The sequence below is a fragment of the Sardina pilchardus genome, chromosome 24, assembly GCF_963854185.1.
Source record: "Sardina pilchardus chromosome 24, fSarPil1.1, whole genome shotgun sequence".
NCBI classification, from domain to species: domain Eukaryota; kingdom Metazoa; phylum Chordata; class Actinopteri; order Clupeiformes; family Clupeidae; genus Sardina; species Sardina pilchardus.
Window position 1 is genome coordinate 18,946,810 of NC_085017.1, and position 17,500 is coordinate 18,964,309.

General features: G+C 45.7%; 1 protein-coding gene across 1 annotated transcript in view; it reads right to left on the reverse strand.

Annotated features, from left to right (window-relative positions):
- rims2b (regulating synaptic membrane exocytosis 2b) overlaps positions 1 to 17,500 on the reverse strand; it is a 133,306-nt gene that overhangs the window by 11,353 nt on the left and 104,453 nt on the right. The window contains exons 23-25 of the mRNA XM_062528706.1: positions 16,785 to 16,810; positions 14,889 to 15,028; positions 6,047 to 6,228 (exon numbers count right to left, since the gene is read on the reverse strand). Of these exons, the coding sequence (XP_062384690.1) occupies positions 6,047 to 6,228; positions 14,889 to 15,028; positions 16,785 to 16,810 (348 nt within the window). The remainder of the gene's footprint in view (positions 1 to 6,046; positions 6,229 to 14,888; positions 15,029 to 16,784; positions 16,811 to 17,500) is intronic.

A 17,500-nucleotide genomic window follows, 5' to 3' on the forward strand; every position in this document is an offset into this window, starting at 1 on the left:
CGGTGTGACGGATGTGAGAGATGAGGTGCTAACAACACACACGCCAACGTTAGCCCAGTTCTCGCCCGGCACTCGGGTTACTCACACACACATCTGAATAGAACATTAACTCCATAATATGACTGAAAAAAATAAAAAAAACTGCATTTGGATACCGTCAGAAGGAGAGAGAGACAGAGAGAGACAGAGGGAGTCATAGGAAAAGAGAGAAAGAAAAAGGAGAGGGAGATACAGAAGGAGAGAGGAAGAAAGAGAGGGAGGGAGAGAGAGAGAGAGAAAGAGAAAGAGAGAGAGAGAGAGAGAGAGAGAGAGAGAGAGAGCATCACATCCTGACTACGCTCCATCTCCATGAGCAATATGTAGGTCAGCTAACAATTGTGGCGCAGCATCTGTGAGATGGGCACTTTTACACCGTACTACACCACTCTCCTTTACCCAACTCTTACTGGGCTGGAGACATGGGGGGGGGGGGCTCTTACACAACTCACTATCCCCTGCGTCTGCCAATCCACCATGTCGCAGATGACTCATCCTACATATGCACATATGTCTAAACAGGACCCTTTCGATTATCACCACCAGCACCTTCTGAATGAAAGAGTATTTCCTTATACAACTCAGTGTGAGTGTGTGTGTGTGTGTGTGTGTGGCATCAGGAGAAATCTACTGATTTCAGCACTTAATTCTGTTTTATGGTCCACCTCCAAGGGGAACAACAGCACTCAGGAGGTCTCTGGTTGCCGTGCTGTAACAGCAGGCCAGCACTCTCCTGTAATTGCAGGATGTCTGAAATACAACTGAAGTTGACATGTACTGACTCCACATGCTGGAGTGGGCAAAATGGCTGAAACGACCCAGTAGGGGTGTGTGTGTGTGTGTGAGTGTGTGTGTGTCTGTGTGTGTGGTATATGTGTGCGCAACCTTCCCACTTCAACAAAAGCTTTAGGCTTCCTATTGAATCAGCTCGACCGCTATACTCCGCAAACTTCGGTTTCATAACTGACCTCCACTGAAAGACACCAGCTACATAACGGCTCGATATCATGACCAACTGGACATTACACTGGCTAACTACTGGTTAACTACATATTTGTAGCTCATATTTGTAGCTCTCATTGATCAAGCCTCTTCTGTGATGGGGATTAAGGAGCGTAAGGAACGAGCGGTGAATAAACAAATGTCCTCCTGACAAAAGCCTATAATGTGTGTTCCTCGAAACCTAGCATCTCATTTCCTAGAACCCGGCCCTCAACATCATAACTGCTTCATTATCTGCCACTTATTGTTGGTTAGAGTCCAGTTGGAGTCATAGAGGGGGCCATGGACGGCCATGGACGGTCATGTCTGTCAATAATGGCTGCATGGGGAGAGGCTGAATGGAGGTCATTAGCACACTTCGACGCGTGAAAAAAAAATCGATGCAGAGCGTCCGTTAGCGGAGGTGTTTTTCCGAAGACACAACGGAATCCCTCACTGCGTCGGCCCCGGCGTTCTGCTCCGTTACCGGCAGACTACTGATCCGAGATCAGTTGGTCGGGGCGAAACGCTGAGATCTTGATCGGCTAGACGCTGGCCGCGGACACGGCCGCCGCGGCGTGTCGTCTGACCCCTGCCTGCGTCTGGCCCGGGCAGGACGCGGGCTTCCCACCGCGACGGGGCCGAGTCGGAGCACGGCGTATCGGGGAAAAAATCAGCATGGCGCTGGCTAATTAAAGCAGCGCACTGCCAGACTAGTGCCAGACCAAGCAGCAGCAGAGAGAGAGAACGAGAAAGACGGAGAGAGAGAGAGAGAGAGAGAGAGAGAGAGAGAGAGAGAGAGAGAGAGGGAGAGAGAGAGAGACTCAATGGCGGTATCTGTGCCAAGAGGGGTCAAAGCAGGAGCTGAGAGGTTTTTAAGTAAGTGATCTGTCTCTCTCTATGGTCCACACAGGCAACAACTGGTGACTGAACTTATCTACCAGGATCGACAATTAATGATCATAAATGAAAAAATTTTTTGGAATAAACTTAATTACAAACTAGTAATGTAGTGAATTACTCTGAAATCAACATCAATAGAAATCTGCAGGTAAATGGTAGATGGACTAAGAGATCTATATGCACAACCACTTAATATACTGCGTCTGTGTCTCACTCAGTGTGCAATGAGCTTCAGGATGATAGATACTACTTAAAATTTCATGAACAGAGTCAGTGTGAAATAAAGATGTTCCATTTTTATATTCAATAAGCCCTGCCTATCAGAATGACTTGGTTATTTTTCCATTACGCAATGAAAGCACTACCCAGTTGGGTTTAAACTGGATTAACATGTTTTGTCCTGGATGCTATTTTCATATTGCCAGTGACTATTCATAGTTTGTTCTATTATTTCATAATTTGTAGTCTCTGCATGCAAAATTCTAAATGCAACTAATACTGTACGTGTTCTTGCAATTTCCAAAACACAATTCCAACAGCAACATCGACCCAATCAAGTACGCTCTAAAAGACCCTGCATCCTGCAATCTGAAAACAGAATTGCACAAGATACGTTTTTTTTTCTTTTTTTAATACAAACTCACTCTTGAACCATTCTTCACAGAAAATTCAGATGCCACAGTTAGAGGTCCTTGACAGGGGCATTAAAAGTAATGTACTGTAACACTTGACAGGCACATCTGAACTGAAGTGTTGATCTAGAGCAAGACCTGCGGGGCGTTGGTGTCTTGGTCTCCCGCATCATATGGAGTGGCATTACAAAGGTATAAAAAGTAGGCCACGTCTGGCCTGGCCTCAACCAGCTGAGCCGGACAAAGAGTGAGCCCTGGCAGTGTCCATCCTGGGGTGACCTCTCTGCACGCCGCCCGTCCACCAAAAGGACCAAAGGAACCCTGCTGAAGCCCTGATAGACCCTCAGGATCCAACTTCACCATCGCTACAAGCTGTGCTGCTATATAAGCGACCTCAAAAACACACTAACAATAGAGTTTTCCAGAAAGGACGAGAGAGAAAGAGAGAGAGAGAGAGAGAGAAAGAGAGATAAAAGAATTAGAGATAAAGAAAGAGATAGACGGAAGGGAAACGACAAAGAAACTAGAACACTCAGATGTCAGAGAAGGGGCAGGGTCAAGAGAACAAAGAGAAATTCACCTCGTCAATGCAGTCACTCACTCTTCCAATCCAACTCACACACACTTCCAACTTTAATTGTGAAATGCAGTGGGCATTCAAATATAGAGAAAAGTTGGAATGTAACAATTTATGAGGAGATGTTGACCATAGATGGTTACGAAAAAATAACAATGTGACCTTCAACAGGCCTTCAATAGCTACTCGGAACAGGTTTAATAGGAATCTGTCAAAAAAATATATCTTCCTGAAAACTATGAATAAAACAGGAAAATAATAATGCTAAAAATGAACTACGGGGATGTAGTGAGAACATCATATTCCCACTTCATGTAAGGCCTGCATGAAAAACATCTTCAACGGTATAAAATTCAATTCAACAGTATAAAATGACCATCTGTGGCCCTTCACGTTGAAAAATGGACTACGTATGTCCCTCACATTCAGGAAATGTGGCTTATTCTGCTCATGTCAGGGGCAGGCACCCCTGTACATGTTCATATTAATAATATAAACTCACAGCACCGCTGCACACAAGTAACACTGACACTGCTGTCAACAACAACCGAGCAGAACATTTTGTATCTGGAGGAAAAAAAACGGATAAATAGACAACTGTCCTTCACGTGCAGAACATCCATTACCCTTTTTCAAGTGACTGAGATGGCATGTTTATTCATCTCTAATTAAAGCAGACCCCACCTGCAACCGAGAGTAATGACTTGAATGCTCTGGCGACAGACTGAGATGAAGATAGGAATGCAAATAGGCTCTTAGCAGACTGTAAGCCCGGGAGGCACGTGTCACATTCAGAAACCGGGGCCCCTCTCATACTCGCCTTCCCTTGCCATTGAGGTGGACCTGGGATGGGAGACATGGATCGCTATGGTCTCTGTGCGGGACTTTTAGCAATGAGGTATTGGGCTAAACAAAAAAGTGGGGTTTGCATTCGAGCGACTCAGCAACATTACGAGAGAACTTTTCAAAATGGCTGCTTTCCAAGCGATAGTTCATTAGCTTAATTGGTGAAATTGAATTGACCGACTGTCTCAAAGTCACTTTGGCAAACACCGTAAACTGAGCATCTTGCATGCATAGCCAACTCACGTGCAGCCGTTTCAGCTTTTTATGAGTGTGCGCACGTTGGTGGGCGAATTAATGTGTGTGTGTGTGTGTGTTTCGGTGTGTAGTGGGTGGCAAACTGTCTGTGGGCATGAGTGTGTGTATGCGTGTCTCTGTTCTTGTGTGTAGGTGGGTTTGTGTGTCTGTTCCTATGCGTGTGTGTTCCTGTGTGTCTGCACGTGCATATACTCTGTGTGTGTGTGTGTGTGTGTGTGTGTGTGTGTGTGTGTGTGTGTGTGTGTGTGTGGCAGACTTTTGAAAGCCATTCATTAACTATTCATCTGATGGATGTATATGGAGTTCCACACGCCGCCGCTCCCTCCCTCCCGCCGGGGAGCATAAAGAGCAAGTGGCCGAGTCTGGCGGCGGCTAAATGGAGGTCCTCCACAGAGGGCAGACGCAGGGCGGGGGGGGACTGAAAACATATTTACTTTCCAGCACAGTTCGGCCGTGGAAGCCGCGGACACCTGCGGAAGACCTCACATGGCTCTCCGCCGGTGAATTACCGCTACCCATTTCACAAGATCGGAGACCGCTTGGGAAAGCGACGGAGAGACGGAGAGAGACGGAGAGAGAGAGAGAGAGAGCGAGAGAAAGAGAGAGAGAGAGAGAGAGAGAGAGAGAAAAGGTCATGCTTAAATAAATGAGTGGGGGGGAAGTTTCTGGGCAAGCGGACAGACGGAGGGTGACTCAGGCTGGAGCTGGAAGTGGAGCAGCAGATTTATCAGCCGACAGATTTACGCGTCCAGAGCCTGGACAGAGCAGAGCACGGGCTCCTTACCAAAGCTTGTCTGGTCACCTTATCTGATGCTCACTGCTCAGAAGCCATTCATTCCTAATAACTCTATCTTGTTCTCTGTGAATGTGTGTGTGTGTGTGTGTGTGTGTGTGTGTCTGGTCACCTTATCGGATGCTCACTGCTCAGAAGCCATTCATTCCTAATAACTCTATCTTGTTCTCTGTGAATGTGTGTGTGTGTGTGTGAGTGAGTGAGTGTGTTTCATCCCAGAGTCTGCTGTGCGTCCGTCCAGCTGACTAACATCGAGCGTCTCTCTCGCGCGGCATGTCCGGCCTCCGAGCCTTGAGCGAGAGCGTCTTGAACCTTGACCAACTTCCTCTCTCGGCTGCCATCGCTCGCGTCCTGACACCGCCGCCAGGGCTAAGACACATTCCCGCCATCCGTCGTGCCTGCGGCGTGTTTTACGACCGCGCCGCACGAGCAGTCCCGACGACCAACACTAACTGGAAGTGGGCTGGAACCGGAAAGATATTTTCCGAAACTCGACGCGTAGAGCAAGACGCAACAACACGACATTACGGTCCATGGGCCAAACACCCACTCACACACTCTACAATAACACACACCGACTATCACACACTGATGAAAGCATATTCTAAACAGAGGCATTTCATTGGATAAGAGCGTCCCCCAAGGGCCACAGTCTATGAGCCAAAGATGAATATCCACAGCAGTGGACAATAACAACGTCTACCGTAATTTCCCTACTATTAGCCGCAGCTTAGTCATGGGTTTCATCAGGTCCCTTTCCACAGGTGTAATAAAATCAAGCACTATCAATGCAGACTGCATGGTGCTTGATTAATACACCTGTGGAAAGGGACCTAATGAAACCCATGAATACACTGATTTTGCAAAATATGGTTAATATGGTATTAATATGGTTTTGTTTATTTCAACTTGCATAAAACACTACCCAGCAGCGGCTTATACACAACGCGGCTTACGGAATATTACGGAAAATGACCGTATTCCGTTCTAGGAGTAGAATTAGGAAACCCGGCGTTGTCTTACCCTCGGGGTCCAGCTGCGACGTGCTCTGGCTCTTCTTGCCCAGGCCCACCATGGCGGCCATGCGGGCGCCGAAGCTGGAGCGCCGCTTCTTGTCGTCCTCGTCCTCGTCGTTGCGGCCGAGCGAGCACATCTCGCCGCCCACGCTGGAGCTCTTGGTCATGGCGCTGCCGGTGCCCGCTTGCCTGTTTTTCATTTTGGACGTAAATTCACTGTCAGCACCGGCGGCAGCGGCCGGGCAGTTGGGTCAATGGGACAGGTTCAGAGAGAGAGAGAGAATGAGAGAGACAGAGAAGGAAGGAAAGAAAGAAAGAAGGAAAGAAATACAGATAGAAAGAAAGAAAGAAAGAAAGAAGGAAAGAAATACAGATAGAAACAAAGAAACAAAGAAAGAGAAAGAAAGATAGAACGAAAAAAGAAAGGAAAGAAATACAGATAGAAACAAGGAAACAAAGAAAGAAACAAAGAAAGAAAGAGAAAGATAGAAAGAAAAAGAAAGAAAGAAAGACAGAAAGAAAGAAGGAAAGAAAGAAAGAGTGAAAGAAAGAGGGGAGACGGAAAGGGAGAGGAGGACAAAGCAGGGAAGAGTTGGGAGAGGAATAAAGGAGAGGAACGGATGGAGAGATAGCGAAAGAGAGACAACAGGGACAGGCCTCAGCTATGCGAGTCAAGAGGACAGATATACACACAGGCATATACAGGCTATAGGTGTACATGATATACACACACAGGCATATACAGGCTATAGGTGTACATGTATACATCTGCACACCTGAGAGGAAGGTATATATACATGACTATGAGGTCTGTATACAGGTATATCTGATACACAATCACAGGTACACAGAGGGACAGTATATGGGTTTACTGGAACAGCAGTTGAGTATGTGGGTTTACTGGAACAGTAGTTCAGTATGGAGGTTGGTTAAAAACATATAAAGAAGAAAGGAGGAAAACTACTGGGTAACAGACAAGGAGGAATTCAAATATGATTGCCTCTAAAAGACTTAGTAAGAAAAACTAGGTTCTCCTGTTCCAGGGCAAAATAAAGAAATACCAATTTAGAACGCATGCACGTATTCCTGTGCGTGTTGGCTTTTATACGCCTTGTCCCACGTTTTTTGCCAAGCATTAGTCAGTTTCTAGCATGAATCATTACTGCAGTGCTATTCTAACTTTCACATTTGACTTTAGACTTCATTCTAGAAAATGTCTGTATTGTTTGCACATGAGACACCTACACGAGGTCTCGTGTGTGGCACGGAGCTGATTTGTCATTGCTTCGCTTCTTGGCAGGTTCACTCACTGATCTTGGCCCTATCACCCACCTCTTTAAGCTAGAGAGACAGGTCCAAGCCCTTCTGTCAACAGTGTCTAACACACTCAAATAGAGTGAGGTCACTGACTCATACGAGGTCCTATATTTGATTTAGCCTGTACGCAGACGCTACTGTGCAGCAGGCAATTACTGGAGGTCTATGCAACAACGCCAGTGAAAGACCCGTGACAGCATACACAGGCTTCTGTTGTGCAGTTGTGAAGCTTCAGTGAGGATTGAAGGATGCTATGTGGTTAAAAAAAAAAATCAAAATCAAATCTGTGTCTCATTTTCTTAGCATGTAAAGCTACCCATACACATGCACGTGTGCATACACACCACAAAATGCACAGACACGAGTCACATGCATGCAACCACAAGCGCAAATTATGATGGTGCAGGGAGAGAGAGAGAGAGAGAGAGAGAGAGAAAGAGAGAATCTAATGACAGTGTAGAATTCTGTAAAGGTCATCATTTTTGGAGGGCCCATTCAGCCCATTCTGAAAGACGTAGACTAGATGTTGTGCATTTAGGTATGATGAAAGTATGCATTGTGCAGGTAATGTCTGCATGTTTGAATTGTGACTGATGACTGAGGTCTCTTATCTTCTATTGGTTCTCTCAGACAAATACACATCCACACACGTGCATACACATACATGCGCACAGTGCACACACACGCATAAAGAGACACACACACACACACACACACAGACACACACACACACACGCACAGAGAGAGAGAGAGAGAGAAAAGGGGAGAGGCACAAGTGCCACGACGCAGGCTCACAACACCATATGGTCCTTGTTATTGAAATTACTCAGTGAATGGATTCAGTGAGCCACTGCAGAAAAATGTTTATTTTTTTCCAAATTTGTTCTAACTTGACATACTTGTCATATATCAGTTGAACAAACAAATGAATTTGATCAAACAAAAAATGGCTGACTTTCTATATATGTAAAAACTGCAAAAATACTGCAACACATCAACTTGTATTGGTGTGCCAATAAAATCATCTCTCTGTCCTAAAATGCCAGCTAAGCAGGACGCAATCCAACAACCATAATCCAATCCCTCTGTCTCCATATGCACTTATGAATACGCTTATGTGCTTGAAAAAAAAAATCATACAGTAAACCAAAGATGTTTTCTCCATTATAATGCTTTTTTTAAGCACAAATCCACAAAGGCTTGGAATCCAATGTGGTTTCTTCTTTTAGTGTGTAAGACAGGAAGCATACTGCACATGCAAATGAGCTCTCTTACAGACCCCAATCTGGACTGGGTCTCCCAGATTTGTTAAGAAGCTCTTAAGTGCTAAGAACGTCTGAGGAGCGTTCTAAGAACATTCTAAGAACGCGCCCTAAGAAGTTCTTAGCACGAATCTGGGAAACCCGGCCCGGATCCCATTATACTGAGCAGGTCCACACTGAAAATGGCCAGCCCTGCGAAACCCCCTCCTCTGAGACTACAGTTTCCAGTTACACCTCTACAGACTCAAACCCTGTCTACGTGTCTCCTATCGGCTTTTGGAAAATGTGGGATTTCTCTCTGTCGTCAACTCCTATGTCTCATGTAATTGATATACCACAGTGTATTATGGCAAACCTGCAATCTTTTTGCACAATACTAAACAGTTCCCATCAACATGATGACATCTCAGACCTCCTTTAAAGGAGGTAATATATCAAACTGTTTTTGAAGCCTTATAATATCTAATATTTACAATATGTGTATATTTAGTATCTATAATACGCAAATCTTATATATCACTGAGTTTCATTCACATTTGTGCCAAATACTATTTGAGTCCCAGCTGCTGGTGGATGACAGTCAGGCTTCCCACACACTATTAACAGCTTTCTAAGGCTGACCTCAAGTAGCAGTGGAGTAGGAAGCCGTCCAACAAACCTACACGCAGCGCACTTCTCCAGACATTCGGCTTTTTTTGCGCTCCCCCTGCCATACTATCAGAGGGGATCTTTCCATCCCGCTGCTGGCGGGAGCTTTGGGGTGCGAGTTACTTAGGGGACTGCTCAAGCTCAGCGTGTGAAGCGAAATGATGCGGTCCTGCTCATGGCAAAGGCATCCAGACAGGCCACTGTCTGAGGCTTTCGACGAGAAACGCACACCGGGGTTCTGTGGATTCAGTTTTTTTTTGGGGGGGGGGGGGGTCAAATGAGAAACACACGCTGGGGACGTCTGTGTGTGTGTGTGTGTGTGTGTGTGTGAGGGAGAGAGAGAGAAAGTGAGAGTGTGAGTGTACACAGTATATGGGTGTAGCCCACAGGATCAGTCCAACAGACGTGAGCCACCTCAGTGGAGTTTTGGGTTGTCTGGACTGGAGAACTCAGACACGACACAGGACAATTAATGTTCTCCTTTGTGACCTCCTTCTCTCTCTCTCTCTCTCTCTCTCTCTCTTTCTCTCTCCTTTCTCCATTCTCTGCTTCTCTTCATTTCTTATTCTCTTTCTCTACCTCTCTCTGACTATGTATTCTATCTTGTCTGAGAAAGAGCCATACGGCTCGAAGCGTAACTTGAATTCTACTGTAATAAACTAATCGAGAGCAAGTGTGCGGACCTTTTACTTCATTTTTGTATCTTAACTTTTTTGGCTCCTGCAACTTTATTTGGATGTGTGCCCTTTTTTCAACTACGTATTCTATCCTGCCATCTCTCTCAGTCTTCCTCTTTCTTCTCTGTCCCTCCATCTCCAGCCTGTCCCTCTCTCCTGAACAGTGTGTCCTCGTTTGGGAGATGCACTTCAAACCACAACAAAAAAAAACAACAACAACAACTGCTTTCTAACTCTGAGGGCCACATCATGGTATCACAGTGTTTACATAATCACTGTTCTACCGACAACGTGTTCTCTCGCCACGGCCACACGAGTGAACATCACGGACGCTTTTAATGATCGGGTCCGCAGAAGTTCACCTTCTCCGCTCAAGAACACCTGTGCCATGTACGGTTGCTTAATGAAGCGTTGTCTCTAAGGGCGGACTGGATGCAACCAACAGCTGTACCGAATGAGAACTGAATAGGCTACTTTTTTTTCTTTTTTAGGTGTTTTTTATTCAAATAATAAAATAAATATATAATAATAAACCTTCTGAATGCTATTTTTACTAGTGTAAAATCCTCTGCCGATAACATCTTATAAACAACGGAGCTGTGATGGCTCAGGATCATCTGTTGCCAAGGGAACATGGGCCTAGTGTATGCCACTTTAGGTTCACACTGGACCACTGCCTTACAGGAGCTTCACATTTTAATGATCTGTGATTTTAAAAGTACACTTCGATGAATTCGGCGTAATTTTTACATCTCGTTCGTACATTCGCTTTAGTGCTTTAGGGTCATTTTATTCACATTCATATTATGGGATGTAATGATGTGATTGAGCAAAAAGAGTTAAGCAGTTGAGCAGCCTAGCAACCAGTAAGAAGAAGGGACGCTAATGGGCTGGAGATTTACTAGGCTACTACTTGAGCCCATTGAGAGCAGAAGAACAAGGGCTTAACGGGCACCAAGAGCCAAATCTCATAAGCGGGTTGGTAGAGAGGGAGATGGAGAAGGATGAGGAGGACAAGGAGGATGGCTAATTGTTTCTTTGAATCACCGCTGCCACCACCTCCTCCTCCTCTTCCTCTCTCCTCCTACCACTTAACCGAGAGCTCAAGTGCCCAGATATGCTTCGTTTCTGTGGAAACCAGACCGAAGCAGGCAAGCGGCGGAGGAATGTTGACCAAAACGTTTCACTTCTTGCCGTTCCTGTGGCAGAGAATCGGCCAATTTCCGATTTTACCGGCACTAGATGCGGTAAAAGGGATCACATTCTCGTGAATTCAACAGGTCTGGGAATGTATGTAGGCCAAAGTGCATCCGCTGGTGCAACCTTTTGTTTTTGACATTCAAATCTGAAGCGAAATGACTCATTCGCCCAGCAAATGGAAAACTAAACACTGTGCCTCCGAGCATCTACTCTGTCCCCTTTAGCGAAGCGCCGGGGAATTTCTGGCGTCTGAACGGTCCAACCTGATCCCTATTAGACTGCGGGCCGCTCTCGCCTGTCGGCCGGCCCGCCCGGCCGTCCAGCCTGCAGCCTGAGAATCGCATCATCTCATGGTAAACATGTGGTTTCGGGGTCTGGACTCCACATCTGTTGGGACGCTCACCCCAGTAGTTTGGGAATTATGCACGTCAACTCTCATTAGTGGGAGCACACAGCCAGGGGCAGCTTTAACCTTTTAATGACTATTTAGAGACACTGCAGGGGCCCCTGGACTAGTAATGCCCATATGTACTAATAGCATATGTGGAACTATGGACACACTATACTGTATATTAGGACTATCGGCTTTTGCTTGACCTTCACTAATATGTGGAACTATGGACACACTATACTGTATATTAGAACTATCGGCTTTTGCTTGACTTTTACTCTGTAAGTGTCGCATTTGTTCTATCTGTTCTAAATGTCCACTGGACAAATCAAGTTCCTCGCGGAAAAAAATAAAGTACTTTGAATTGAACTGAATCAAAAGCATACGGCATGTGACATATGGAGTTTACTGATGTCAAAGTGTAGGAAAAACTGAAATGGAACAAAATTGTATCAATTATAATTTCATAACTAGTTGCTGAACTGCCTGTGGTGCAGGAGAACCTGAAAGGGATTGATTGATCACTGGAGGCAGGATGCATATAGAGGCATGTGTGTGTGTATGTGTGTGTGTGTGTGTGTGTGTGTGTGTGTGTGTGTGTGTGTGTGTGTGTGTGTGTGTGTGTGTGTGTGTGTGTGTGTGTGTGTGTGTGTGTGTGTGTTAGCAACAGATGCGCAGGGGGCCGAGCAGACTGAGGGGGCGGGTTGAGTTGGGTTGGGTTGGGGATGGTTGACTGGTGGTCTTCACATGCTCTAATTGGCTAGGCTTGATTAACAGCTGGCCATCCAGTACATGTACAAATATGGGAAGGAGGGGGAGGGTGTTTTTATGCTAGTGTGTTTAGAGGCGAGCAGTATGACAGTCAGATTATGTAAGAGGCAGACACATCAGGGATGTGGGGAGGAGGTGGCTGACGCGAAATCAGAGGAAGGAGCGGAAAGAGAGATAGAGACACAGAGAGACATACACAGATAGATAGATAGATAGATAGATAGATAGATGGATAGATAGATAGATAGATAGAAAGTACAAACACCCTCACATAGACACAAACACTATTTCTATCGCACACTCCAAAGCACACAAAGCACATGCAGTCTCTAAGCTACTTTCCACACAAATGCAGATGTCCAAATGCAGATAAACAACAATAAGCAAATAGCATGCAAAAAACATTCCTACATACATTCATATTCTAATTACATATACAGTATGTAATTCCAGCTAGATCAGGAGAAGGGGGGGATGTATCCTGAGGCAATCTTTTATAATAATCACTCATTTACATTGTGACTCTCTCTCAAGAGCGAGAGAGCAAGTGGCATTTGTGAATGAGTGAGCCGTGTGTGTGTGGTGCGATCGGCGCACTTCGCATGCCGCATCACGTCACGCCGAAAGCGCCAAATAGTGACTCAGTGCCCGTTTGCGGCGTAATAACACGAAATGGGAATCGGGACCGGGCCAACAGCGAAGAAGACCACACATGATTCACGCGTGTCCATTAAAGGGAGCTTGCTCAGCCTCCAGCTCCCAGTGAGTCTGCATCTCTGCTCTTACTGTTAGCACTCAACAGTGTTTGGGAGGCATGTGAGGAGACAGGCATAATCACCGTAATCAAAACACTTGATAAGATGTATAAAAATTTGAGGCTTAATGGCTCTTGTGTAAACTTCAATGCTGTTGTATATTTTTACGAATCAAGCTTTTTCGAGAATCCCATTGCGTGTTTTGCGGGTTCTCCCCCCCCCCCACCCACACCGTGAGACCTGATGTTCACAGAGCTGAGAGAGTATCAACTCTGGTACAGAGGGTCACGGCTAAACTACTCCGCAGTCTAATGAATCCTCTAGGAGATCTACGGCTAATGCAAGGGGGAACAGGCTGGTGCCTCGAGGACCAGAGGGTGCTGACGACTACTACAGGCCTGTCTGTTTACACTGAGAAGCATTATTATGGGATATGGACAGGAGTTCATCTCTGGAGTCCAATTCCTGAAAAGACAAGTCCTTGCCCTTATTGCTCCCTTCTCAGACAAAGTGTGTGAGGCTGTGTGTTTGAACACGCCATTTTGGAGGCCAGAGAAGATATATTCATGGACAAGTCTTTTCTGGAGTTGGAAACCAGAGCCTGTCCCAAAAAAAAAGTAACCTTAAGGGGAGTTACGAGGGATTGAAATGAACTATCTAAGTCTATGTCACCACAGAGGTTATAGAAGCTAGACTGGATAAGGCTGGACGTTAGTGTGAGGGTCACTGGGTGGGTTTTTACCTCTCGGCTTCGGTCACTGCCCCTTCCTCTTCTTCCACCACCTCCTCCCCAGCACTTCCCCCCTCCCCTCCACTTCCTCCTCCTCCTCCTCCTTCTCCTCCTCCTCCTCCTTCTCCCCCCGCCGCTCCTCCTGTGAGCTCCTCCACCAGCTCGGAGAGGGACAGATCGTCCCCTTGGCTCCCCTGGAGCGCGTCCCCACGGCTGGAGGCGCAGACGGCCCGCGGCGCACACACACACACACACACACACACACACACACACATACACACACACACACACACACACACACAACCGGTCGGCGCGCGAGAGGCGGCAGCAGCAGCCATGAGAGACATGCACACACACACACACAAACACACACACACACACAGAGGAAGAAGAAGAAGACCAGAGAAGGCATGCAGTTACACACACGTCAAACACACACACACACACACACATGTTAACATCAACGTGCCAGGCGAGATGAGAGATGAAATTATAAGAGCTGAGGAGAGAATCAAAACAGGGGCCGAAAGAGAGGGCTCGTGTCGGAACAGGTGCCGTGCTGCTACAATGAAAACATAAAAGCAGTTAACAAAGAGAGAGAGAGAAGACCCCCAACTCAAGGTGTGCTTGTGGTGGTTAAAACTGCAGAGGCACGATGCTCCGCCTCAGCTTTGAGTTGTCAACCATTTCCCCAAAAAAGGAAAAAAAAAACTATAGAATAAAATAATAAAGATCGACAGATCAAGTGAAAATAAATAAATAAAAGACATGAAGCAACAGAGTGCCTTTCTGGCTATGGTCAAACCCACAATTCGACAAAGATGTGAAGTTCTGAGGTTTGGCTCACAAACATACTGAGCCAAACCTGACCTCACGAAATGAGAGACAGCAGACAGAGAGATACAGTGAGAGAGAGAGAGAGAGAGAGAGAAAGACAGAATGTGAATGTGACAATGGATATAGGATTTGACCATAGCAGACACAGGCTGAGGCAGAGAGAGAGAGAGAGAGAGAGAGAGAGAGGGAGAGTGAAGTAAAGAGACAGAGAGAAAGAGAGAGAGAGAGAGAGAGAGAAAGAGGGGGGAGAGGAGGTCCCACCTGATCCTGCGGTTCCCCCGTGCCCGCTCAGACTGGACAGACATGTAGCTCGTGCTGCTAAGCCGAGACGCGCTCGACATAGCGGACACGTCGCTTACATCGCTGTCCGAGGACTTCATGGACAGGGTGTCTAAGCCACGCTGTAGGGGAGAGGAGGAGGGGACAAGGGTTAGTGCCAAAAAGCATCACCAAGCGAGACACTGGACAGTCTTAGACACAATAGCTCCATAGCTTGTGCTCAAAGGAAAACTCGGAAAGGTTCTGAGCAGGACATCTTACATGCTCCTTCCTTTACTCCTGTTCCATACCATACAAAGAGCAACAGAGCTAGCAGCTGACCTCCATCAAAAGAGTAATTCCATAAACGTTCTCTTTCCTTGCTTCTATTTAATTGGTTTTCCGTGATATCGCACCCACACCTTAACTGGGGTACAGCACAAGAAGCACCTCTCTCACACTGTTTGCACCCTTTATTAGAGACATCTAATAACAAACTATTTAAAAGTTCAGAAAACAAAACTCAGCCACATTTATCCTTGGATTCAATTGCCTCTCTAGCAGGCTGTCTCCTTAGCTGAACCTACACAATCTGCATTCCAATAAATGTTCATAAAAAGGAATTTCCAAATGATTCATGTTAGCATCTGCACGGAACTACAGCATGTTCTTGTCCTGTACAGTGTAACATTGCTAATGTCCCGGAGTCGAACCTATGGTAGGATGCTTTATGTACACAATTCATCCTCCACGCTCCCTCTGAAGAAGAGTCATTGGTGCCTTATCCTACCGTGTATGGAACATTTACATCTGAACATCGCCGGTAAAGCCTTAAAGGCCTGTGAAGTCTATGTCATTCATCTAGTTAACTGTGGCCAGACTGTTCTTTTTCAGTCCAAACAAGAGAGGTCCTCTCCTCTCAAACCCCTTAAGACGCTGCAAGGACACAAGATGGAGCAGCAGGGAGAAGATCGATTGTAGCGACGGCGTTGCATAACCAAAGGTTTGCAAAAGCTCAGCGTGACTGCTGGCTTTGGTAAATATAGCGTTTCTCATATTGTTCCATACTATTAAGACAAGCCCAGGACATACCACAGTTTTATGTAACCATAAAAAGGAGCAGCCTTCACATGAGAAGATGGTATCATAGCATGCATACCACTGGAAACCTACTGCAGTTGTTCCATATAAAATGGATCCTACAGGAGGTTCTTTTGGGGATGCTCTTCCAAAAGCAACTCCAGTTTCCTTTTTTATTGCTGCCATGGTCATGTGACCAACCAGAGACACCACAGAATTACCCTGTCCAAATTCCGTCTTCCAAACCTATTTTTACCTCATATTTTTTACCTCTCTACCTTTTTCCAATCATTCTTTTTATCTCCCCCCTCAGTCTCTTTTCTTTCCTTCCTCTTATCTTACGTGTCTCTCTCTCTCTCTCTGTCTCTCTCTCTCTCTCTCTCTCTCTCTCTCTCTCTCTCTCTCTCTCTCTCTCTCTTCATGTCTCCATGACTCTGGTTGGCATCTGTCACAACATTCTCTCTATAGATCTCTCTCTCTTTTTGGATTGCTCTCACTGTCTCTCTCTTTTTGTTTGTCCAATCCCCTAAAACATATGCTAGTTCCTTCGAGAATAATTCCGCCACTGCTGGACAGGACTTTTATTCAGTGGATGTGGCATGGCTGTGTGTCTTTCTTCTGTGATATCATTAAAGCTTTTACATAAGAGACGTGACTCATGCTCCAACCTCACGGCTGTCGTCTTGCGAGGGACTTCGAAACGTGTTGACGATTCAAATCAGACCATCCAAGCAATTACAGCTCCAACAGAGAAATAGACCACTGGCTATGCTGAAGGCTAGCATGTAGTCGGTGAAACAGAAAGACTGTCTACTGTACCTTGGACTGTGGATCCTTCAAGCCGCCTGGAAAATGCAAGAAAAACCAAAATGAGAATGGTTAGACGCATAGAAGCAGAATAGCATTCTGAGAAAGCAATAACTCAGTTTGTGTTCATACAAATTTGCCTAGCATTACTATGCCTGCCATGCAAAGTAACTCTTGGTATGAAAGCACTTCAATTATAGCTAAGCGACTGACAGATAACATACAGTATAAACAGCGGCCTTAAACATAAAGGCTTCATTTTACGTTTATAGCTCTTAGCAGACACTTTTGTTCAAAGCGACTTACAATGACATCAACAAACATTGCGTTTACATTAAAATGAGCAGTTTAAAGCATACAGTACATCCTGAAATACATGTCCACATCTGTCACATTTTCCACACATCGGCGATGAAGACAGTGTAAATAGTGAAGCAGGCAAAACAATTATTCCTTGACAACCACAGAGCGCAACACAGCTTCAAACAAAAGCCTAGACATTGAAGACATTACTGACAAGTCCACAGTCTAAGGCAAGACAATTCCACCGCTTGACTGAAAACAATCAGCTGTTTTGTTGGACTCCACAGCTGTTACGTGACAAGGAGAAACAAAGACACACACCATTTCCTCTACACGGAAGGTTCATTTTTTAGAAATCAACAGGCAGAGCAAAGTGTGCTATAGTACATTAAATATGTCTAACTATTGAGGCACAAAACAAGGAT